The sequence below is a fragment of the Pseudogymnoascus verrucosus genome (assembly GCF_001662655.1).
Source record: "Pseudogymnoascus verrucosus strain UAMH 10579 unplaced genomic scaffold scaffold_31, whole genome shotgun sequence".
Taxonomy (NCBI): domain Eukaryota; kingdom Fungi; phylum Ascomycota; class Leotiomycetes; order Thelebolales; family Thelebolaceae; genus Pseudogymnoascus; species Pseudogymnoascus verrucosus.
Genome location: NW_017263682.1, coordinates 218,404 through 242,038, shown reverse-complemented (window position 1 = coordinate 242,038; position 23,635 = coordinate 218,404). Strand labels below are relative to the sequence as shown.

Below are 23,635 nucleotides of genomic sequence, written 5' to 3'. Positions count from 1 at the left end.
CTGTGTCCCAGAATTTAAACGTTTTTCAAAGTTTCCTACCATCACCCCGACAACTGTGCATGAACTGCAAACGATATTCAGAGCCCTTTTTACGAACTTTTATCATCGGTGCCTTGGTGGTTACCGACTGCTCTGAGTGTACTATACCTCGCGGCTCACTCTAACTCTGAGGCGTGGTTGGTACTATTTTAATACTCTCCCAGTCAACAAACTTGGTTGTAGCCTCACACACACAAGTCACTGTCGCCGTTGATTCACTCTCGTCAAGCCAACATCCATCTTCACACATCAAACTTCACAAGCTCGGACATAAAACTCCATATAGCACAGCACACTCACCGCTACAAACAAGTTCTCACTGTTACCAGCACTCTCACCGAGTACTGCAGCGGTAAACGACATCTCCCAATACAACCATACATCCAACAAACCCACCAAACTACAACAAGCGCAGGCTGCAGCGGTGTGCCTTTTTTGTTCCAAGAGAGGCTGTGATTACCAGTCATACAGGACGTTGCTGTGCGACTTCTGCAGCAATATCCGACCGAGCACCAACCGCCTGTCCATGCGAACTCCAGCTCAAAAAATCAAGTCGCAAACACTACCACAACACTCTTCGGCCCTTCTTCCACTCTACCCACGTTCTTTTCGCATGAGAGAGACTCGATCCTGCACCTGGATCTGTCAGCGCGCCGTCGACCCGTACAACCTACTCATAGCAACTTTGCCGTACGGCACTTTCCACCTTTCAGTTCCCCGCCAACTTACAACTTAACCGCTGGAACCAAGATTATTCAAAAGCAAGAACGAACCCAAGTCGGAGCTACTGTGCTCTACTCTATATTATAACGACCTTCGAAGCAAGCATTTCCCACCTTGCCGACGCTCGTTGAACCTATCATATCAGCCTCGGTATATTATCTAGCCGACGGACGGAGAGTTAGCCTCCAGCTTTGCAATAAACTATACTGTGGCGAAATTCGATATTGGAGACTCACCCCATACCGATCATACCCCATACACCATCATACCCGTCGCATCCATCTCATCGTCGAAAAGCCACGAGGGTTTAAGTGGATTCCGGTACTGGTAGTACAGCTACATCCCATCCTTGTCCACGTTGTGCTATATACACCATATACACTTCGGGCTTCTTTTCCTCTAAAGACAGTTAGAAGGAAAGAAAGGAAAGCTCTTAGCGACAAACTATCCCACCTATCCCACATCCCACCTATCTCGCCCGCACCATACGATCGTGAGATTCCCGGCCCGCCTCTTCAGCTCGGACGCGCTTGCCTTCAACAGTACTCGAGTACATACAATTTACGAGTACATTTACATTTACTCCACACTTCTGATACTCGGCGAATGCACGAATGCACAGATCGCACAATACTCAAGACCACTCCTTTCCCCGCCATTACAGCGAAACACATCAACGACTCCGCTGATTCGCTCCACTTAAACAACACACCGATATTATATTGACACAAACCACCACCGCCCCTTTTCGCGCCCTCGCTCCGTCTCTTGGGCACACACTTTAACATCCGCGCCAGGCTCGAACAGTAAGCTGTTCACTTCGGCGATATAGTAGCCAAAGCCTACGCACCTTCCTTGTCTTCTCCGGGTCGCCAACCAGCATTCCCGTCTTTCCCGAAACTACAAAGTGTTAATTACCCCATATTCTACACTACTACAAACTCAATATCGACTGGCATTCCCTGGTCTTCGATCCGCCAACCAATATACCTGCCTTACAGTGGCTACTACACACCGAGGATATACCGCTTGTGTACAGTACGGTACAAAGTGAGCAAATCTCACGATACTGTTACAGCCTCGGTCAACAAACTCTCCCTTGCCCAGGCTTTCAACAAAACACCAAGACAAGAAAGTGCGCCAATCCCTTCTACTTCATTATTGTATGAAGCTCGGCGATTCGATTGGAACTCGTCCCAGGTCTTAAGGCGGCCACGTTTTTTACCTGTCATAAATATCGTGAGTGGGAATTCCTCCGCAATCTAGCGACTTGGCTAGCACCGCCTTTTTGTCTGGCTCATCTACGAGCCCGACCCTACCACCTCGAACTCTCCCTTTATCCATGACAGGCAAAACACGCCACGCCTGCACTTTCACAATACGCTGTCGTTGCTCCATTATTCCCTTGTCAGACGGCAATTGACGGCTTGCGACACAGATCGTACATCAAGTACAGGATCCTTGTCATCCCACTAGAGTACCTTGCGGATCCGGATTGCGCAGTTTCGCCTCAACTTCGAAGCGGTAAGAGCGGTAATTGATGCACCACCACCACCGAGACGAACCCTTAATAGCCAAGAGAGCATTGCAACCTTCAGGTAAGCTTGATCCCAATCTCCTCTCACTTTTTTTCGCATCGTTTGCGACTGTACCCGTACCGGTCATCATGGAGAGGCTACCGCGCCGCCGAACGTGGAGCGCCGATATGCTCAGAGGGCATAGACCAGTATGGCTTGTTTCTCACTGGGCATCTACCATGCTTTGATTCCCCCGTTATTGCCGAAGAGGCAGCAGCGGTTCCTTTGTTGTCGCAGACCGTGATTTGACCAGACGCTAATGTTTGTCTTGCTCTCTAGGAATTACTACATCTCCGACCCCCGCAATCACCAACTAGCAACCTTCGAAAAGACAAACTTCGGCCCACAACTTGGCTGCGCAAACCTTCAGAGAACAGCCGGGGCCTCTTAAAAACAATGGCTGGCACGGGAGCGTCCAGTCCCTTCATCAAGGACGAGCCTGACGACCAGCTCTTCGGCGCCGCCGGGCACAACCAAAGATTCATGGGCAATTCCCATCAGCAGTTCAACATGCCACAACAACAATTCAACAACTTCGGTTCCACACCTGGAACGAATGGAAGCATAAACCCCAACGACCTGTCAATGCCAATGTCAGTTCAAGCGGGTAGTTACCTTGGCGGTGGCTTCCAAGGAAACTTTGCGTCGCAACCATCAAATCCCAACGGCAGTTACTCGAAGGGCATCTCCGCATTAGACGACGATGACCTACTTGAAAGCCTGGGTGGATTCCAAGAGCAGACCAACATAGGCCACAATGGGATGCCGCAAAACCAGCAGAATTTCAACAACCTCGAGGAATTCGACTTCAACATCCAGACCATGTACCCCGGACAAGCCGGCTCCATGCCGATGGAGCAGCACCCCCAGATGGTCAACGTCTACTCCAGCACACCCGACGGAGACCCAATACAGAGCCCGTTCGTGCACAACTTCAACCACCAACAAATAAGACAAATGCAGCAGCAACACCAACAACAATTTGGCAGCTCTCTGCAGTCACCTAACTCCTTCACAAATTCCCCTCTCGCAGCTGAGCTGCATTCTGGGTCCGCAGACAACTACATGAAACAACGGACACGGCCGTCTCTGCCAATGCAGCGCAAGCCGTCAAACTCAAGGGGACCATTAACGCCAAAGACCCCTGGCATCGGCATCGGTGTCGGATCCATGAACCTCAACGGACAAGAATCAGGCTCCTACCCCTCCCAACCTATCCGCACCAGCGCCCACCGCAAGACCCCCTCAACACAATGGGAGCAAAGCGTCGGCAGCCTGCAATCCTTCCCCGGCTCCGGCTTCTCCTCCCCCATCCAACAAGGCATGCACCCCAACCCGCAAATCGCCGACATCCTCAAGACGGGCTCGATGCCCACCAAGCTCAACGGCGCGCAATCCGGCAGCGCCCCCGCGATGCAGACACAGGAGATGAAGCGACGCAGGCGGCGCGAGTCACATAACCTCGTCGAGCGACGCCGCCGCGATAACATCAACGAGCGCATCCAGGAACTCAGCCACCTGGTCCCCATGCACCGACTCGAGGACGAGAAGGTGCGGAAGGCGCTGCAGAATAACTCGCCCCTCTCCCCGACGCTGGGATCGACGAGCATTTCCCCGCCGCAGGCTACGTCGGGGCTTGCGGGGCCTGGGGCAAGGAGAGCGACGGCGGGGAATATTACGCAGGGCATTCCGGTGGAGGAGAAGGATAAGGGGCCTAATAAGGGGGATATTCTTAATGGGTCGGTGAGCTGGACGAGGGATCTCATGTGGATGCTTCATGTCAAGTTGCAGCAGCAGGAGGAACTCGCAAACCTTATCACGGACCTCGGCGGCACCTACCCCTTTGAACCCACCGAGGACGAGAGGCGCATGCAGACCGAGCTCGTGGACGCTATGCACAAGAACGGCGTATCATCCTTCTCCTACTCCCGCGCCCCCGGCACGGGGCTGAGGGTGCCCAAACACACGGATATTAAGGGAGACCCCGTTGGCGCGGCGAGGGGCGATGTGGATAGTAGCAGTAATGGCGTCAGCCCCGCGGAGAATGGGGGAGGAGAGGACGCAGCGACGGCGGTGGGCGTGGGGGGCCAGTATTGGAGCGGACATAATAGTGGGGGCAGTGGTGCGGGGAGTGTGAGTTTTAAGGAGGAGGATGAGTATGGGATGGATCTTACGCAGTAGTTGAGCTGCTGCGTGTTGTCTGTCCAGCTTGCTTGCGCATCCTTTGCTTGACCTTTTTCAGCTTTACCCCCTCCCCCGGTCCACGGGGTGGGGGTTTCAAGTCATTTCTCATATCTTACCTATGATACCTGGCACACAACAACGGCGTTACGACTTGAAATGTGGCTCACGATGTCTTGCTCTTTTTTTTTTGCTTTACTTTTGCTTTTACAGTTCGTTCCAAGTCCGCGCTTTTACGCGCGCGCGAAGACACGCATGTTTGTTTGTTTGTTCTGTTGGTGTTTTTGGCGGTGTCGGTTATTCGGGGGGGCCGCGGCGGGGGGGATGGGACCTGGTTCTGGTTCTGCGGGGGTCGGGTCTGGTCTGGGGACTGGATGCCTCTTGTGGTTTTTTGCGTGTATTATCGTTCTTTGTAATGTTGAGGATGTGTGGGCTTGGGTGGTTGAAGTGGCTTTAATCCATCATCATTTATTTTTCACTTCATCGTGGTTTTTTCTAAGAGCGCGAGCTGGGATGTGTGGTGTAGAGCGGTGGAATTTGGTCTGAGAGGTTGAAGGGAGGGATGTAGTGGCGCTGCCGGTGCCGGCACTGGGGGTTTGTCCCAGGGGAGATGAGGAAAGGGGGAGGGAGGGGTGGGGAACTTATATCGTTTTGTGCGTTCGTTAGGCTACGTACGTATGCGGTTTAGTTAGGGGGTGGGGAGAATGCAGTGTTGTTCTATAGACTTTTTTAAGCCCCGTCTGTGATGTGATGTGATGTTTTGATGGTGATGTGATACTGTGAGGATGTGAGGAAGGATGTGATGTGACGTTGTGATGGCATTAAATTAGTCTAACACGTCCTGTCCCCTATACATACACCCCCCCTTTCCCTCTTCCCTTCACCACCCCTCTTCCCCCACTCCCCCTCCTTTCCTTCCACCTGCTAGTTAAAACCAGAACAAAACCCACCCCCCTAACTCGCCTGCCCCCTATACGCCTCATACCCCGTTTCCTCGCCCCTCACCCTCCTCGGGCTCTGATGCACCGGCGAAACAGGCACCTCATCCCTCGCATCCTCCCTATATCCCTCCTGGTCCCCACGATGGAGGAGTTCGAATTCATCCTACAAGGCGAAAAAAAAAGTCTCAGCAAAAAGCGCACTAATAACCATAACCCCAGGCAAAGTTTGTAGGTGTGAAAACCTTAAACTGCCGTCGCCACGGGGGCACCCACAGTATCTCTATCCCTCCCCCTCCCCGCGGGGTTATTGAAATCCCCCGCCCCATCCATTCCCTGCTCCTGATACCCTGTCCTCTGCCCGCTCAAATCCTCCATCATCACCGCCTCTCCTGCTTCCTTTCCCTCGTTACCACCAACGTAGCCGCCGGTCCCGACACCGGTCCAGAAGGCGCGACTCCTGCTGCGAGGTCCCCAACTCCATCCCGCGCCGCGGCTGAGGGGGAGGTGATAGTACCGGAACGCTGCGAAGGCCGCGACGGTGCCGATGAAGGAGCCGGACAAGATATCGAAGCCGTGGTGCCGGAAATCAGAGTACCGCGAGGCGGCGATGTACATCGCTGCTCCCGTGGGGATGAATGCCAAAGCCAACAAATAGAGCGGAGGCGAGGCAGCTTGGTTGCGCGCGGCGATTTGGCGGTGATCTAAGTTCGAAGCCTGGGCAGCGTCGTCGCGGTCGTATTTTGAGGCGTATCCCCCTGAGGAAGCAGGTGGGAGGTAAGAGGGGAAGGCGGAGTAGTAAGAGCCATCTGACTGCCCTGGTTGTTTTGGGGATAGGAAGGGGAGCGTCAAGGCGAGCTTGGAGGCGAGGAAGAGGGAGAGGTAGACGAGGCCTGCGGCGGAGAATGAGGAGTGTCCGCTGGGCCAGGAACGCCATCCGTCGTCGAGAAGGGAGTGATCGGGATTTGTGCAGATCCCCGCGTGGACGAGAGTTACTGTCGTTCCCTTGACATCTGGGATGCCGGCAACGGCGTATTTTGCGATCTGGCTAAGATCCGGCATACACCTTGCAATAACATCCGGGCGCGGCTTGCCGACCAAGTTCTTGAGACCCGAAGTGATGAGCCAGGAAGAAGCGCAGGACATCCCCAGGCCGAGCCAGCCGGTGAACCATTCCCACAGCTTGCGGCGCCAGATCAAGCCCTTGGGGACGGATTTGGGGACGGAGGGACCGGGGACGAGGAGGAGAGAGACGATGAAGATTATGGCTGCGGGGGCGCCGAGGGAGACGATGATGACGACGGCAATGGTGACGGTGTCGGGGTTGTCGGGGTAGGAGAGCTCGGGGTTGGAGAGGGAGATGGGGCGTTTGTTGGGGGAGATGGTGCCGAGGGCTACGCCGATGGCTGCTGCTCCGCTGGAGGGTTGGGGGTTAGCGGTGAAGCTGGGATGAGGTGTGAATGAGTGTGAGTTTAGCTGTAAACTTACATGATGATGATCCAGTCGAGAACATAGCTCAGCATGAGCCGGATGGACACGCGCGAGGTTTCTCTTCGCGCCATGCTTGCGACGCACTGGTTTGCTCCTCCTATCTGGTCATGCACTGTTGTATGTGTCAAAAGAGAGAGAGATGAACTGTTTCAAGAAGTAAGAGGAAGATTTATTTCGTATCAAGAAGCTGTAGTAGCTAACGCGACAGCCGCCTGGGAGGGTGAAGTTGCAAGGAAAGTGGGAAAAGTCGCAAAACGCAAGAAGAAGAGGGAATAACGGGGGTTTTGATGTCGCTCAAAGTAGCAGATAAGAGGGCCTCTGTCTCTCCCTGACGGACGGGAACTGACAAAGCCAAGGAAAGCTGGGCACTGGGAGAGCACAGTTAGTGAGGAAGGGCGGGACGGGTGGGTGATCTTGGGTTTTTTTTGGGGAAGACGGGGCGATTGACTTTTGGAGTTTCCTGATGGGGCATACGAGTAGTTACTAGTTTCATCTCGCCTGTGTGTGGTGGACGCACAGCCATTCGCTGGTAGATGGGATCGACGGTCCAGCCCCAGGTTGGACCAGCACAAGGGAGGGGAATTAGAAGGGAAGTAGCCCACGTGTTGCTGTGTTTTTCACTCAAAGTCTACTACAAGCTTATGGTATTGCCAACTTTTTATCCACTTACCACTCACTCACTCACTATACGAGTAGTTCTAGTGGGGTGTACAGTACTCCAAGATCTCAGCTTACTACCCGATGCGCTGTACAACAAATAAACGCTGACGACAAAAAGCGGCCGCAGCAAAACCAGACAGGGCGGTGCAAGCTGAACCACGGGAGCAAATTGGGCAGTGATCTGGTGGAGAAGATCGATCTGTGGCGCTTACTGTTACATGCGTACGCGTACAACCAAGACACAAGAGAGATTATATACATCTTCGTGCCCCTCCGTGTTAATCTACTTTATATTTTATTGAGTCAGTTAGTTGAGTGGTGTAGTAATAAGTGTAACCCGCATTCCCCTTCCCTCTAACTGCCAAGTTTCGCTCATCGCCGTGCGCGCGTGTTCATCCAATGCGTGGGTATACTTATTTAAAGAAATGATTTGAGATTCTGCTACGTGTGTGATAGTTATTAGAAAGGCAATTTAAACACTCTGATACGTCTTAGTTAAAGATTATTTCGACCATTTCGATATTCTGATACGTCTGGCAGTTATTTAAAGCCCATTTAAACAATTTCTGATACTCTAGGTTCGTAGCAGAAAACTGTAACTCTAGCCGAACCAAGTGCCTGTGCTAACCTCCCCCCTGACGCCCTCAGCCTCGCCCACGAACTACGTTGGTGGTAGTAGTTTGTTTGTTCAGCCTCGTCGTCCAGGTTTCCTTCCCATGTCATCGCCTCGCTACCAGCGTTATTCCGGACCTGCGTGGATAAAGTTGAACCCCGCAGAAAGCAAGATCCGGATCCAGATCCTAAGATCGCAGTTCCAAGCCCAATCCACCAGTTCATCACTACTTCTTTCAATAGAGAAACAAGCTTTTTAAAATAAGGATAAATCGTCGTCATAATTCTAATTTAATACTCTTCTTCCACTTTTAGATCTTCTGTCTTTTCGTTTAAGACCCCACTACACGTATAAGCCTCACGGAGCGGGGAACTCTGCCTCTCATCCCCGCCGCCAATACACCACCGCAGCGCCTCTTCTATATATACATACAACACGACCTCACACGACCAATCTACTAAGCCACTATGTCCTCACAAACACCCAAAGGTGCGCCATATCCCCCTCCCTCCCCTCCAACCACCCCCCCTCAAACACGCCAGCTAACCCCCAGCAGACCTAAACAAAACCCTCTCCTCCCTCTCCCTCTCCACCTCCTCCATCCCATCCACTCGCAAACCTGCCCCCGCCCCCCTCGTCGACTCCTGGGAAGACGACGACGACGACAATGAAGCAGCGCCACGACCAGACAGTTTAGAAGAAGAAGACGACGACGCCCTAACCCGCCGCCCCTCCAACCCCTCCGCCCCACCACCAACTCCCATCTCCCCCCCTCCCACCTCTCTCCCCACCAGTCCCTCCTCCTCGTCCGGGGGTGTGAGCAGCATCGCCGACCGCTTCGGCGGCTACACATCCCCTACCCCCTCATCACCGGCGCGCGAAGGACGACTAGGTGGGGGAGGAGGAGAAAAGAGACAGGAGAAAACGGATGCGGTAGCTAGGAGGATGATAGCGGGGGCGTTGGGGATAAGGGCGCCGAAGAAGACGGAGGAGGAGAGGGCGTATGAGAGGGCGGTTAGGGAGGAGGTTATTAAGAAGCAGAAGAGGGAAAAAGAGGAGAAGGTTAGGGAGGAGGAGGAGAGGGAGAAGGCGAGGAGGAGTGTTTGGGAGGATTAGAGGGGTGGGGGTAGAGGGTTGTATATAGCTAGCATTATTACGATTGTTTCGTCACGGAGTAGACCAACTGTATCACACATTGCCCACTCAACATATCACGCACACTATCATCATCGTCCACAGTAACACCAAGATGGACCAAAGACAAAAGGCCAAATCAGATCAGAAAACCTCTGTATTCGCAAGCACCCCCTCTAATCTAGCCATGCAGCGACACGACAGATCGGAGAGATCTACATTCCCAAGCCAGAAGCAAGCACATAGATCTCTCTCATCCCATCCACCCACCACCCAACCACCCACCGCTCTAAGATCAAAGATCAAATCTCAAAATAAGAAAAAAACGCCATGAACCCTCCCCCAATAAAAAGGAGCGAATCCCAGTCCCACCATCACCATCCATCCATTCATATCAAATAAACCCATAACCATCGTCATCTCGTCAACGGGCTCAAAGCCTCGTATCGACGGACACACTGCATGGCTCACTCAGTCCAAATCCTCATCTCATCTCGCAAAATAAAATGTCAATTTCGTTTTGTCAGATTCGTTTCGCCCCCCACCCCCCCCCCGGACCGTTGCGATGCGAAAACGAAAACTTTTGTGGTGTGCTGAGAGAGGGGTTGGTTTAGGCAGAAGCGCAGCCGCCGATCTGCTCTTGGTGCACCTCGAGGGTGTCGCCGTCTTGCATGTCGAGCTGGGGGATGTTAGTTATGTTGCCTATAATAGTGGGGTCATCATCATCCACATCGCGGGGCTCATCATCACGCAGCCTCGCGCCCATCCACCCAAGTCCACCCAAGCACAAAGTAAGAAAAAAGGAAACGTAGCCATCAACTCACAGTATCAGGCGAATCCGTAGCCTGCACTCGACTCCCATCAAACAAGAACCTAACCGAGCTAGGCGCCTTGCCCTGCCTCTCACAGAAGGCATCCATCAGCTTCTTGAGCTGGGTGGTGCGCTTGATCTTGAAGAAGACCTCGTTGTTGTTGTCCGTCACTTTGATGTTGAGGTGCTCTGTCTGCTGCGCCTCTTCGGGCTTGTTGGGCGCGCTGCCGGGGGAGCCGTTCTCGTCGGAGCCGGACATGGTGAGGTTGTGTTGAGGGTGTGGTGAGAGCTGGAGGGGGGGGTGTTAGAGATGTTGTGTCGCTGGGGGTCTGGGGCGTGTGAAGAGAGGGGGGGTGTTGGGCGTACTGTGTGTTGTTCTGGGGTTGTGAAGCTGAAGAGTGTTAGATCGTGAGGGGTGTTGGATGTTGAATGTTGGTGTTAAGAGGTAGGTTGCGATTTTGTCGTAGGCGGACTGGTGAAAGGGCCGTGGCGTGGCGCGAACTGCGGCTTTGGTCCGCGCTAATTGATACGCGATGGGGTGAACAGTTATCCGATCCTGGCAGAAGAAGAAGTACTGTGGCGAGCGTGGATGCGTTTGGAATTCACACTTCTTTTGACTTCTATACCCAATTAGAGCTTGATGTTTATTCGGAGCCTGGACTTATAGAGCACTGTTGCCTATTTTATAAGCTTTTCTTGTTTGATAACGTTACGGCGGGTTAAGGGACGGTTTAATACTCGGCGGTCTATCAAATTATGGTATGTATGCCATCATCCCACACAAAGAAGCTGTTTTCGCTGACTACCGCCGCAGGCACCAAAGGACGATATTACGACGGATCCTCCGTGTCACCCACGAGCAGTTAGTATTCCTTCTGACTTTGTATAACTTCGCTTCAAGGTCACCACTAACAAGACCCTTTTAGTGTGCCATTCAAAGTATGTCATACCGTCTGGAAAATGGGGATTTCGCTGACATATCCTTCAGACTGTATACAAAAGAACAATTATGACGAGTCAAAGTGTAAAGCTGAGATAGACGCTCTGTACGAGTGCTGCAACGCCTTCTATGAGAAGTACGGAGATGCCGCAAAGACAGTAAGCTGTCCGAAGGCGAACCTGCTCAGGCTGAAAATGAGGCAACTCGCGCAAGAGAAGGGTTCAAAGTAGGTATAGACCTTGGCAGGACTATTCGGCGCATATCTATAGAAGCAAAACTATGTATGAAGTACTCAAGGAGATGCTCGAAGAGGAAGAATAGCTTCCCCTCTCTTCTTCACAACAGCCTCAAGCAAATTCTGTGTACAAAATGAAATATATACCACTCCAATTTAACGTCCACCTTCATCCCCACGAGAGGTCAGGGTTCTGTTGTAAGGAAGCGGATTCCCTCTTGGCGATCTTCAGCACGCAGTGAGATCCTCTTGGGACCTGATCAAGCATTGAATGTTTGACCCGAGACTCTAAATAGATGGCCGAAAACATTGTAAAGAGAAAAGAAGAGGAGAGTTGCGAGGAGGAAATTCTGAATTTATCTGGTCTGCGTGCCAAGACCACGCTTAGCCGTAATGGGCGAGCTGCTGAACTAGACGCGCCGAAGGTACAACTTCAGAAAAACAATCCAAGAACAGCGCATGGAGCTGTATCGACTGAGAACTACGACGTTCTGGGTTTGATTTTTGAATGAGCAGTATCGTCTGTTTCTCCGGATCTACTTGAACGTGCTCGTAGTATTTGTTTTTGTTATCTCCTCCAGCCATGGCGCCAATGACCAGACGGGGACGCCAGACAGCTCCCAATGAGTTCTTGAACCCTCAAGCCATCGTGCCGCATGTCAGCCGCGAAGAGAGCTGGCAGCTTGAAGGGGTAAGCAGGTTAAGATTTACTATGTTGTGCCCCGTGCTGACATTGCACAGGATGATTCCCGGTCGGAAAGAGAGCTCTCTGAAAACCCTTCTGGCTCCTTCCAGGACTACGACGGCGAGTTTGAATACGATGCTATAAGTAAGCCGCGAGACCCTCCTGCGGCCAACGAGCTTCAACTAATAGATGTTCTCTTTAGAATACCAGCCGACACGGGACTTCGACAGTGGAGATAGCCATGAAGATATCCTGCACCCTCTGCGCGAAGCCGCAAACAGGGTTGGCCGAGAGGTCGAGAAATTCGCGGAGGTCCTGGATGGCTACAACCCCCTGAAGGCTGTCGACGATGCCGACAGGAAGGATATGACGTTTGATCTCATCGATTCATACCATGATATTGCGATTGAGGCTGTGAAGAGACTCCGTGCGCAGCACAACCGCCGACAAACAGGCCACACAGGGAGGAAAAATATACTGGGGTTCACGGCAGACCACGATGATGATGCGATGGATGAAGATGGATCCGATGACCAGGAAATTATCGAATCGAACCCGATGACTACACCTGAAGACCTCAAGCGGTGGGAGCAGGAGGCCCGTACGTGGGACCTGTTACGCCGAATGACCACATTGCAATATGGCCCGCCGCAAACTCAAGACGCGCCTCCAATCCACCGCTACTCTTCCGAGCGTCAAATCTGGACTTCATTTTTACAGAATGATACGCTTGGGTTGGAGCGACACACCGTGCTGGAGTGGCTCAAGAACACTGCTGATGAGTCTGGCGAGGATATCGATGTGTTGGTCCAGGAACTTCAGCAGAATGCTGAGAGAGGCGATATCACCGCACATGGATGGCTGCACACGAAATCCGCAATCAAAAATCAGAAGCGACTCCACGCGTGGCAATACATCCTTGATCCTACCAACCCAGACGTCAGCCGCGCCCTCCGCAATGCGTCCAAGACAGAGGCTCTCGTCACGCAACTGGATCCCGATGCGCCAATACGCCAGAACCTTAACCTAGAAGCGCCAGATCAATACTTTGAAAGGGCCATCTGGCGCGGCTGTTACGAGCTCCTCCGCCGTGGAAAGAGCGGCGAGGATATCAGAGAATGGTGTCAAGACCGTCAGGAAATCTGGCGCGCTGTGAGCATGGGCGGTTTCCCAGATGACGACTCGCAAAACGATACCGCAGACCATGGCTCGAGGGCGCTGTGGCGCCGCATGTGCCATGCCTTGGCCAAGCGGGGAGGCTCCGATATTTATGAGACTGCCGTGTACGGTATTCTCGCCGGCGACTTCTGGAGTGTTGCGCCAGTCTGCAAATCCTGGGACGACGAGATGTTCGTCCACTACAACTCGCTGATCCGAAGCCAGTACGAGGCGTTCGTTTTGAAGAAATTCCCGAGCCGTGCGCCCCAAGACCAGGTCCAATCAATTGAGGCTTTTGATGCGATCAGCTTTCACGGCGACCCAGCCACCGTGGGGCGGAGAACTGTGGATTTGTTGAATGCAAAGCCTGGACTCATAAAGGAGGCACAGCAGCCCCTGAAGATGCTCCAGGGGGTTCTTATCGCGAATACATTCCGCGATTTCATACGCGAACAGGGAATTGCCATCTCCAAAGCCGCAAATGCCCAGGATACCTCGAAATTGATCGACGATCTCCAGACCGATCCTAAGAATGAGGACAGGGTTGTGTATATCAAGACGGAAGATTTTGACAGTCTCCGAGTCTTGGCGCACATGGTCCTTGCCTTCAAGAGCCTGGGCATGACCTTCGTCAACGAGAAGGATACCTACGCCATCGAAAGCGTAGTCGTAGCCTACATCTCCTTCCTCCGCCTCGCCGGCAAAGAAGAGCTCATCCCCCTCTACGCCGCCCAGCTCTCCGACGCCAGGACCTACTCGACCCTCTCCCGCGAACTCCTCGATGTCACCGACCCCGACCAGCGCATCACCCAAATCAAGCTAATGAAAGAACTCGGCCTCGACGTCCAGCGCTTCGTACGCCTCCAAACCGCCTTCCTCCTCGTCGACTACCCCGACACCACCCCCGGCTACCCCGCCGCGCGCACATTCTCCATCCTCGTCCCAGGCCAACACTCCAACCAAGGCCTCAGCCAAAAGCTGCGCCCCAACTTCATCGGCAACGCCGTCGCGCGCCCTGAAGCCCTCCTCATCCGCGCCTTCGAATGGCACCTCCTCGTCGATGGGATGTGGAGCGAAACCTTCCGCACTGGCACCGCGCTCTTCGTCCGCTTCTTCAAACACGGCCACATCGCCGCCGCGCGCGAGCTGGCGGGGTGCATGCCCTCTCGCGACATTGCCGCGGCGAAAACCCCCGTCCTCCTCGGCGAATCGCTCGAGCTGTCCCAGCTCAGCGACGGCGGCGATAGTACGGACCTCGAGAGCCTCCTCCGCAAACACATGGCTGACGAGGCGCGCGCGTACGTCGAGCTCGAGGGCTTGGTTAATGCGCTCGACTTCATCGAAGGCGTCGCGGGTATCATCGACTCACTGCAGTTGTCGCAGGTGTATGTCTCCACCCCACTTTCTTTCCCCCACTTCCCCCGCCGCCGCACCAAGGCGAAGATCCAGACCCCAGAGCAGCGCCAGCAGTTGCGGCAGCAGCTGGAGGAGCAGAACCCGCAGAGCCAGAATCCCCCTTATGACCTCCACCTCCTGACACAGCGTAGTAAACAAGATGAGCGGTTGAGCAAGAAGCTTCGTCTCGAGTTTCATACGAATTTTGCCAATATTCGGCACAGCGTCGCGCCGTTGCTGGATAATTGGCTTGTGAAGAGTCGGGAAGGTATGTTCTCACTCTTACTAACTCCTGTTTGCACCCACGCACCATGCTGATAGCACCAAAGCAAACCCCGCCCTCATCCCACTCCACGCAACTTACCTCCCGCCTACCCTCCTCGCATACGCCGCCCTCCTCAACAATGCCGGCCTCTATATCTCGCGCGACCACTTCCTCGAGAGCATGGAGCTCGCTAGCGTCATCGCCACTAACACCGAACTCACCAACATCTTTCTCGGCCCCGACGCTCCCACATCAAAAGGAGGAGCGGGCACAGAAGAAGAAAAAGAAGGACTCGGCCGCAACGCGATGGCGGATCTGGTACAAGGTGTTGCCGGCGACGCAGTGGCGTTGTTGTTTAGCACCGGCCCGGATAAGAGTCGGATGCGTGGCGGGAGACGGGCGAGAGAGGGGGGATGGAACGGAGACATTTGGGGTGTTGGGAAGTAGGTTATCGATTTGCTGGTAGGATAGGGGGTAGATTTAAGAACGATGCTTTCCACTTCTTCTCCCAGCCAGGTCTGGCAAGACGCAGTTGTAAAGGGGGGAAAGTGGAGGAGTTTTCTGTATATTTACTATTTGATGGTCAAATCTCATAGAACGGGTGGGAATCAATAAGAAGGCTTGTCCGATAGAGTTTATGCTGCCTTTTGACAATCTATGTGATATGCAAAGTTTATATGACGAGAATCAATGAAGCCTTATCTGCTAGAATATGACGCTCCTATCTGCTGTCCGCTGTTCATTGACTATGTAATGATCAACAGTGTTGCCCGAATACCGCTCCGAGTACTACTCGAGCATCCTCGAGTAGAGTACTGAAAATTGAAGCTCGAGTACCGGTATTCGAGTACCGGTACTCGAATACCTCGAGTAGTACTCGAGCTTAAAATAGATATTGATATAAAACTGTATATTACTATTCTAACTCTCATTATCTGCATCGTCGCCGCTGTCTTCGTCGTCGCCTTGTGATAAAACACCCCAATTCCGTAAGCAAAGTAGATATCTAAGTGTAGAAGGCGATAATCGGTTCCGTTTCTTTGTGATAATATCACCACCGACACTAAATACTCGTTCTGAGTCTGCTGAGGTAGCTGGAATAGCTAGGTAATCCCTTGCAATAGAAGCAATTAATGGATATTAGTATTGCTTACTCTGCTAATACTTAAGAATATCCGTATCCCTACCAACTGTCAGCTCCTTTATCCATTGCTTCTATTCTGGCTCAATATTGTGGCGGCTTTGTGATACGTATAGCTCATCTTCTGAGTCGATATCGATATTTATAGCTTGCTCTATATCTAGATCCTTAGCTTCAATACTATTCATAACGTCTGCTGCTCGAATATCAGACTCGCGGCCTAAATATTGATAGAAGCAGTCCTGCCACTGTGCTTTTGCCCTATTCTTCCTAGTTAAGTGCGTGCTATCTTTCCATATAATATTAAAGACGTTAAAGTTATACCGAGGATCACAGATCGTAGCAATTGTAGAGTGGCTCTGTTGCTAATTTGTAGCTAGAGTATAGTAATCATTAAGCTTCTTTAACGCAATTGACGTAGCAGTAGCAATTAGGCTTCGTTCTAGTAGCTTACTTCTCATATCTTTAAGCTTCTTGATCATCCTCATATACTACGGAACAGCGTAGTTAAGAGATAGATAAGAAGAGCCCTGTAACTTCTTAGTTAGGCGGACGAAGATATAGAATAGCTTTAATAAGTCATGTAGCGTAGCCTAGTCTACTGTTGTTAAAGCAATATCTCTTATACTAATATCAAGTTGCTATAATGCACATAAAGCTATAATTGGAACCTAAAGCTTTAAAGCTGTATCAATTATATGATAAGTTGAGCTCTATCAGACTAGCATATCAAGAGTTAACTGACGGACTTTAATACTCGCAGCTTTACACTGATTCTTCAAGGCGTCTTTCTATCTACGGCAGTTCTAAAACACATATATATAACGCTAGAGCTTAGCAAGAACAGTGACGATATCATTTTCAGAAGTAAGTGGTATTTGTGCTACCCTAATCTCAAGCCGATATGCCTCTAGGCCTTCATCTAGTGTTGCTTTTAAAGAGGCTAAAGCAGCTTGAACAGCAATATTGATAATATGCCTAATACAGCGTACGTCTCCTACTTTTGCTATAAAAGCCCATGGTTGTTTTAGAGTAACAGGTTGTACTGAAGCTAGCTTCTCATATTCTAATAGCATAGTTGTATTCGTAGAGGCGTTATCTCTTGTAATAGTAAAGATTGTAGGCGTAATACTGTAATCGTCCGTCACATTTATTAACTGTTTAGCAAGGTATTCACTAGAGTAGATTGGCTCTTGTAGGTGTATAACGTCGAGTATGGTATTTCTCATTTGCTAATTATCATTAATCTAGTGTACTGTAACTGCTGCATATTTAGAATAGTTCTGAGCAGACTAAGTATCTGTCGTTATTGCCAGTTATCTACCGCTTGTAATATGCTGTTGTAATTCTACTTGAAGCCGTGCTTTATAATAGCAGAATAGTCGATATAGATCTCGTCTAATTGTAGTTCTACTAACTGTTAAGACTATAGGATTTAGATGGTGAACTAATTGCTAGAAGGATTAGCTTTCAATAAGGCGTAATGGTAGGTTATTTGATACTATAAAAGAGAGAACAAGCTCTCTATATTTCGACGAACTTAGTGCATTACTAGGTGCTTAGCGGGGCTAGAAGAAAGCAGAAGCAGAAGTAGAGGGTGTTGATGAGCTTCGAATTGAAGATATTGTCTGCATGCACCGATGGGTGCTGCTTCTAAAGATGCTTCTATAGATTGCTCGTCGTTGGGTTCTTTAGGGGCTAGCTCAGCGTATATCCACAATTGGTTTGAAGGCATTGGTATTAGATTCTAGCAGGTACTATATCTAATAAAGTACGGTAGAATAGTCTTTTGGAAAAGAGTATTGATGTAGAATCAGGTAATTGAACTCTTAGAGGCATATGCAGCATCGAAATAAGGGGCATTGGAATAAGGGGCGGCAGCTCTAAAGCATCAGACTGATACTCAGCCGGCACCGGCGACAGCGAAGAGTCACTCATTACAGGAAGTAATACAGAACGCTCAAGTAGAAGCTTCAATTATCTATTCTACAATCTATATTACCCCTCTTTGCCAAGGGCTTGGCAGTACTCGAGTATTCAGAGTAGTACTCGGGCAACACTGATGATCAATGGGAAGCCTTCGTACATTAGGTTGTGATGCTTTGTCGAAATGGCTTGATGTTTTCAGTGTGTAAATTGTAATTTTTGGTGACTTTTGGCCTTTCAATTCAATATTTTATTTTTATTTTTATTTCTCACTCAAGAAAAAATAGTATGAATAAAAGTTGACAGATATAATTATAGATCTATTCCCTATACTCTCCTGTAACCAATTCAACTTATATATTTACATTATACTACTATCATATACCAGTAAACTATAACTTCAACTCCAACTCACCTCTTCCTCTCCTTCCAATAACCACATCTATCACATCTATCACAAAAGAACACTTACCACTTACCACTTACCACATCCCCCAATCCCCAATCCACCACACAAAAACGCCACCAACCTATCACCCCCTCCACCAGCCCCCTACAGCCCTCCTCACGCCCCAGAAAAAAACGCCCCAAACCCCCCCAAAACAAATCACACACAGCACCCCTTCTCCCCTTCTCACCCCCAATCCACCCCATCCCCACCAAACCACAGCATCACACGCACCGCAAACCCACCTGCCCCTCGTGCCCGCGTCGCACCACATCATGCCACGCCCACCCACCACGCGCCCCTCCCCCCGATCGAAACCCCCAGTTACCACCACCACCACCACCACCACCACCATCACCGCGGAAACGCCCCAACTCTCGATCCATCGAAGATGCATCGTGATGTAACCCTCCGCCAGGGAAACGTAACCCCCCTTCCTCCCGCATCGATGTAACATCGCCCAGCCGTCCAGGCCGTGCCCTCCTAGCACACCGGCCCGCGTCGAGGGCGGGGATGTTACCGTTATGGGGAATGGGTGTTTAGGACGCCGGCAGTCGCAGCAGCTGGACAGGGAAGGGGGACGGGAGAGGTAGACAAGGAAGCTAACGGAGGGGGAACGGGAGGATGGACAGGGAAGAGGAGGTTAAGTGAGCGGGAAGAGGGCGGGGATGAGGTGTAAACAAACGCAACGGGAGAGAGGCACCACCACCGCCCACTAAGAATAATCGTCTCCCCCGATCCAGCCTCGTGGAAATGGGAATGGCACCCTACGATACGACACCCCCCTTCCCATGAACCAGATCGCATCGGCGCGCCACCATCGTCGATAGGGTAGCATCGACGGCACCACCACTGCGATCAGCCACCGTTGCACCGCGCGAGCGAACCCTTTACTGTGCGCATCGCCGTTGTGCCGCTGCAGAGGAGAGCAAAAACAGCAGGGCAGGTAGGTAGGCAGGCAGGTGCGGCCCTGCTTGAGTTCGATGCGCGGCGATGCGATGCATCACCTGCCGCAGAAACAAGCAGGGTGGTGCGTGACACTCCCCCCCCCTACATACATTTGCCACTAACGGTCTCGCAGCTCTCGCACTATGTATCTTGTCTTGTACCTCCCTTCCCAAGACCGCTGTCTCGAACCTCACACCTGTTCGTTGATAACAGTAGTAATAGCCTACCATGTAGACATAGCTAGACAGCCTTGTCTCGTTCAAAGCAGGTACAGAGGCCGTTGAAGCAGACGCCGGGACGCAGGAATCATCATTATCGTACCATTCTGTGTCCGTCCTGCTTCTGGTGTGCGATGTGTTCTCCACCACACTCCCCTTCGAATCTCCACCCCTTCCTCCGGCGTGACTTGCAAAGCACCGTGATGGCGCCGTTGCCCAGCAAAGTGCCGCCGCCGCACCGCCGCGCTGCATCCAATGCCGCCGTGGCACCGCCGTGGCTCCGCCAGTGAACCGCCAGTGTGCAGCGCCCTCATGCCCTCCCTACTCCTGCTGCTGCTGCTTCTTCCCCATCTCCCCCTGCGCCGACCTCGGTCCAGCGATCCACCACCTCCCAAAAGCCATGACGTCCCTTCCCCACACCCAGCCCGCCTTCAAAGCCCGCCATCACGCACTGTCAGCGGCCCATCACCGGGCAACGCGCTCGGATCAACCACAACACTGATCACTCATCAACCACAGCAACCCAGCACAGGGGGGGCGGGGCCATCCGGATCGGCGAGCTCGCCGGCGCGGCGAAGGTGGTCGTGAGTAATCACCCACCCAGCTAGGTTACCCCGTCTAGCTAGTATCTATAGCTGAGGCTCAGCAACCAAGCTACCACCCGGGGCATCGCACTCCCGTGGTCAAGCTGGGGTATCCCCGTCCGCCCCCCTCCCTCCCCCCTACCCTTGCGTGGTGGCCTTCTCAGCGGCGACCAGGGCAAGACTACCACACCACCACCAGGGCGGCGAACGAGCGGGGTCGTCGCGCACGTAGCTGTGCTGGGGTGTATTTGAGATCTTCGAGACACGCGCTTGGCCGGATGCGTCTTATTTCTTCCAGTTCTGGGTAGAGACAAAGTGTGGGAGATTAACTTAGTAGTGTTAGTAATGTTTAGTAGTGTTTAGTAATGATGGTGGTGGGTGCTGTCTCAGAAATCGCTAGAGCGCCAAGACCTACAGGCCAAGGCGCGGGGATCAGCGCGGCGGGACGCACGGGCGTCCGGGGTGGGTGCGGGTACGTTGAGTGCCGGGGCTAGGTTAAGTTAACTTAACTTGCCTAGTACCGCCGCTGATGCTGATCGGGGGGAGGGGGAGCAGGGGAGGGCAGGCAAGCTTGGATGTAAATCATGCATAATGGTGCTAAGTTGTATTTCTTACTCAAACCGCTAGATCCGGGCTGTTAATGAAATGTATGGTGGGTCGAAGCCTGCATAATTTTTTATTCCCGGTGAGTATTAGGAGAGGAAGTGTGAGGACCGGCGGGGGAATTGGGTTTGTGCATGCATTATAGAAAGATGTTAATCAGACAGCCTGATTTGGTCGTGAGATTGTCATTTAAGGTACGGGCGTGGTACGGGCGTGGCGTCATGTCCCCCCTGCCTAAGTAGAGTAAGAGCTATAAACCCTGGATGTAAATCATGCATGAACGATATTGAAAACCCCCCCAATCACCCATCCCAATCCGGCGTCCTGCTTGCTATTAATCTAAACATCCCATCTTAACACCCCCATCTAAGGGTACCAAGTGCAGCTAACAGCCTTGGACGAGAGTCATGGAAATGCAAGGACTAAGTAAATGCATTAGTTAGACCACAGTAAATGAATCTTAATCAAACGGCCCCCAATCCGGCGAAATTTCCCTGGCCATTTCAATAAACGAGTATCAGTGAACCCCCCAGTGAACCCCCTTCGAAGACAGTTGCAGATAGGGAAGAACTCACTTAGTGATATGGAACCGGGGTCTCAACCAACGGTCCTCGCATGGCCTAATCCGGCCATTCCACACCTTGCAGTCCCCAGAAACGCCATAGAAGGGGTAAATCAAGCCACCTCACCTGTACCCATCCGGCGCCTTTCCAGCCATTAAGGTGGTCCTCGTACCTGAAAGTCCCCTCTCTCCAAACCACCGCCGTGGAAGACTAGATTGAAGGGTTAATCAGAGCACCTCACTCACCCTCCCAAATCCGGTGGCTTTTCTCACCCAATAATATGAACCACGTACCTGCAGTTCCCTCGATAACGCTATGGAAGGGGGGTAAATCAGAGCACCTCACTCACCCTTCTCCATCCGGCGCCGTTCTTTCTCTCTCCATAATCCAAAGCCCGTACCTGCAGTCCCCTTTCAACGGCCATGGAAGGGGTACGTAAATCAGACCTCGAAATTAACATCGAAGGGTAAGTCAAACGGCTTCACGTCTCCTAATCCGGTGTTTATCATAGGTTCTGTACCTGAAGTCCCCTCGAAGGGGTAAATCAAAGCACCTCACCCATCTTAATCCGGCGTTCCGTACCTGAAAGTCCCCTCTAACGTTATAGAAGGGGTAAATCAACGCACCTCACCCATCCCCATCCGGCGCCTCTCTCACCCAATAATCTCGAGTCTGTACCTGAAAATCGTCCCCCTACAATCTTCAATACTTCAATAGAAGGGGAGCAACTGTAAATCAAAACGGGATTTCACATGGCCTAATCCGGCATTCCCTGCTTGATAACGCCTGTACGTGAACCCCCTTCGCTCTCGAACAATGTAGAGGATAAAAAAAGGGGCCCTGGATACATGGAAGTTATCGAAAATCTCACTCACTCAACGGCTGGGGGATTTCACATGACCAAATCCGGCGTCAAACCTGCCGTTATGTTTGATGGGAGAGCAACATTGCATCTAAAAAAATGTAAATCAAAACGGGCGTGAACTATAACGGGATCTCAATCAACGGCTTCACATGGCCTAATCCGGCGTTTTTTTTTGGCTTGCTTGCTTGCTTTAACATTAAATTAAACTCTGATGAGAAACGCCTTTTGCAAAAGTAAATCAAACGGCTTTACTATATCGAAATATCTCAATCAAACAAACTTCACCCATCCCCATCCGGCGATCAACCTCGCCATTACTCCGCCGCCAATATCTTATGCCTCCAACTAGCAGTGAGAAATCGCACATCTATTGAATCATTTACTTGGAGATAAGTAAGTAAATCATTCAATATACAGCTAGAGTAGTAGTAAGTAGACTCCGAGTAGACCTCTCGTACACCCCAAGTATCCAGTATCTCAAACCAAACACCGCCCAATCCGGCATCCGTCATCCCCTCCAAAGCACCAACCACCGTTGACAAATCTGATGCCCGTCCAACAATCCGTATACCTTGATCCCTAACGCTCGCAATCGGATCAGCGACTACTGGTACCACTTCTAACGCTACCGGCAGCACTACCGGCGGCACTACCGGCAACACCACTACCATTAGTAACATTACCAACCCTACCACCACCAACCCTACCGGCACGACCTTCCCCTTCTCTCCCCTGACCTGCCCTCTATCTCACTTCCCCTGCCCTCCATCCCTCTCGACTCCACTGCTTTGCCCTGCTGACAATGCCATTACCCAACCTTACTCAACCTCCCACTCCCCCGATCCACCACATCGCCTACCCGTCCTCCGCCGTCCTTGGCACACCACCCCCCCAGCCCATCGCCGTGCACGCAACCCCACCCGGCCGCCCGGCCGATCGATCGGTCTAGTCTCCTCCATACCGGACGTGCGTGCGTGCGGTGCGGGGAACGGGATGGACGGCAGGGGGGAGCTTGTCGAGCTGAGCTGGGGTGGAGGTATGTCCGATGACGCGATGGATGTGCTTGGGAGCTTGGGAGCTTGGTGTTGTGGTGTTGTGGTGAGATGAGTAGAGGGAAGGGGAGGGAGGGGGCATACCTGGTCAGCTGGTGCTGGTGAGGGATTGTAGGGCTGTAGAAGGTTGATGGTGTAGTGTAGTGTAGTGTAGTCCCTCTCACTAATCCCCAATCCATCCCCAATCCCCTCCCTATCCCCCCATCCCTCACCCCCTAACTCCCTAACTCCCTAACTCCCGCAAACTAACCCCCCCCCCATGACCACCCCCAGCACCCCCATCACCCCCCTCATCGCCGTGACCAGCTGCAGCAGCGTCGTTTTAGCTTCCCAACACCCTCCTAGCACCCTCTATCACCCTACTCAGCCCCGATAGCACCCTCAACCACCCCCCCAAACGGCCTACCATTCCCCCAAACGGCGAACTAAATGGTAGACCACC

The 23,635-nt window shown here is 52.0% G+C and overlaps 7 protein-coding genes across 7 annotated transcripts; 4 read left to right on the top strand and 3 right to left on the bottom strand.

The window, feature by feature from the left end:
- The first annotated feature begins 18 nt into the window (after positions 1-18).
- Positions 19-4,827, top strand: VE01_06629 (uncharacterized protein). Its single transcript, XM_018276070.2, has 2 exons — positions 19-2,360; positions 2,619-4,827. The coding sequence occupies exon 2, from the start codon at positions 2,736-2,738 to the stop codon at positions 4,518-4,520; it is 1,785 nt and encodes a 594-aa protein (XP_018129032.1). The 5' UTR covers positions 19-2,360; positions 2,619-2,735; the 3' UTR covers positions 4,521-4,827.
- A 615-nt stretch (positions 4,828-5,442) lies between these two features.
- VE01_06628 (uncharacterized protein) lies at positions 5,443-7,378 on the bottom strand. The gene is made up of 2 exons (XM_018276069.2): positions 6,947-7,378; positions 5,443-6,875 (listed from the first exon to the last, which is right to left on the bottom strand). Exons 1-2 carry the CDS (start codon positions 7,018-7,020, stop codon positions 5,705-5,707), a joined length of 1,245 nt encoding a protein of 414 aa, XP_018129033.1. The 5' UTR covers positions 7,021-7,378; the 3' UTR covers positions 5,443-5,704.
- A 1,311-nt stretch (positions 7,379-8,689) lies between these two features.
- VE01_06627 (uncharacterized protein) lies at positions 8,690-9,424 on the top strand (the record flags this gene model as incomplete). Its single annotated transcript, XM_018276068.2, has 2 exons — positions 8,690-8,711; positions 8,779-9,424. 2 exons carry the CDS (start codon positions 8,690-8,692, stop codon positions 9,336-9,338), a joined length of 582 nt encoding a protein of 193 aa, XP_018129034.1. The 3' UTR covers positions 9,339-9,424.
- Positions 9,425-9,637: 213 nt separating this feature from the next.
- VE01_06626 (uncharacterized protein) lies at positions 9,638-10,617 on the bottom strand. The gene is made up of 3 exons (XM_018276067.2): positions 10,534-10,617; positions 10,181-10,456; positions 9,638-10,035 (listed from the first exon to the last, which is right to left on the bottom strand). The coding sequence occupies exons 2-3, from the start codon at positions 10,424-10,426 to the stop codon at positions 9,967-9,969; spliced, it is 315 nt and encodes a 104-aa protein (XP_018129035.1). The 5' UTR covers positions 10,427-10,456; positions 10,534-10,617; the 3' UTR covers positions 9,638-9,966.
- Positions 10,618-10,904: 287 nt separating this feature from the next.
- On the top strand, positions 10,905-11,495 carry CMC4 (Cx9C motif-containing protein 4, mitochondrial). The gene is made up of 3 exons (XM_059463818.1): positions 10,905-10,926; positions 10,982-11,029; positions 11,094-11,495. Exon 3 carries the CDS (start codon positions 11,128-11,130, stop codon positions 11,335-11,337), a length of 210 nt encoding a protein of 69 aa, XP_059319578.1. The 5' UTR covers positions 10,905-10,926; positions 10,982-11,029; positions 11,094-11,127; the 3' UTR covers positions 11,338-11,495.
- A 196-nt stretch (positions 11,496-11,691) lies between these two features.
- NUP84 (nuclear pore complex subunit) lies at positions 11,692-15,475 on the top strand. Its single transcript, XM_059463817.1, has 5 exons — positions 11,692-12,033; positions 12,084-12,171; positions 12,230-14,570; positions 14,733-14,848; positions 14,910-15,475. Exons 1-5 carry the CDS (start codon positions 11,926-11,928, stop codon positions 15,290-15,292), a joined length of 3,036 nt encoding a protein of 1,011 aa, XP_059319579.1. The 5' UTR covers positions 11,692-11,925; the 3' UTR covers positions 15,293-15,475.
- Positions 15,476-22,320: 6,845 nt separating this feature from the next.
- On the bottom strand, positions 22,321-23,034 carry VE01_06623 (uncharacterized protein). Its single transcript, XM_018276064.2, has one exon. The coding sequence runs from the start codon at positions 22,819-22,821 to the stop codon at positions 22,456-22,458; it is 366 nt and encodes a 121-aa protein (XP_018129038.2). The 5' UTR covers positions 22,822-23,034; the 3' UTR covers positions 22,321-22,455.
- Between the last annotated feature and the right edge of the window lie 601 nt (positions 23,035-23,635).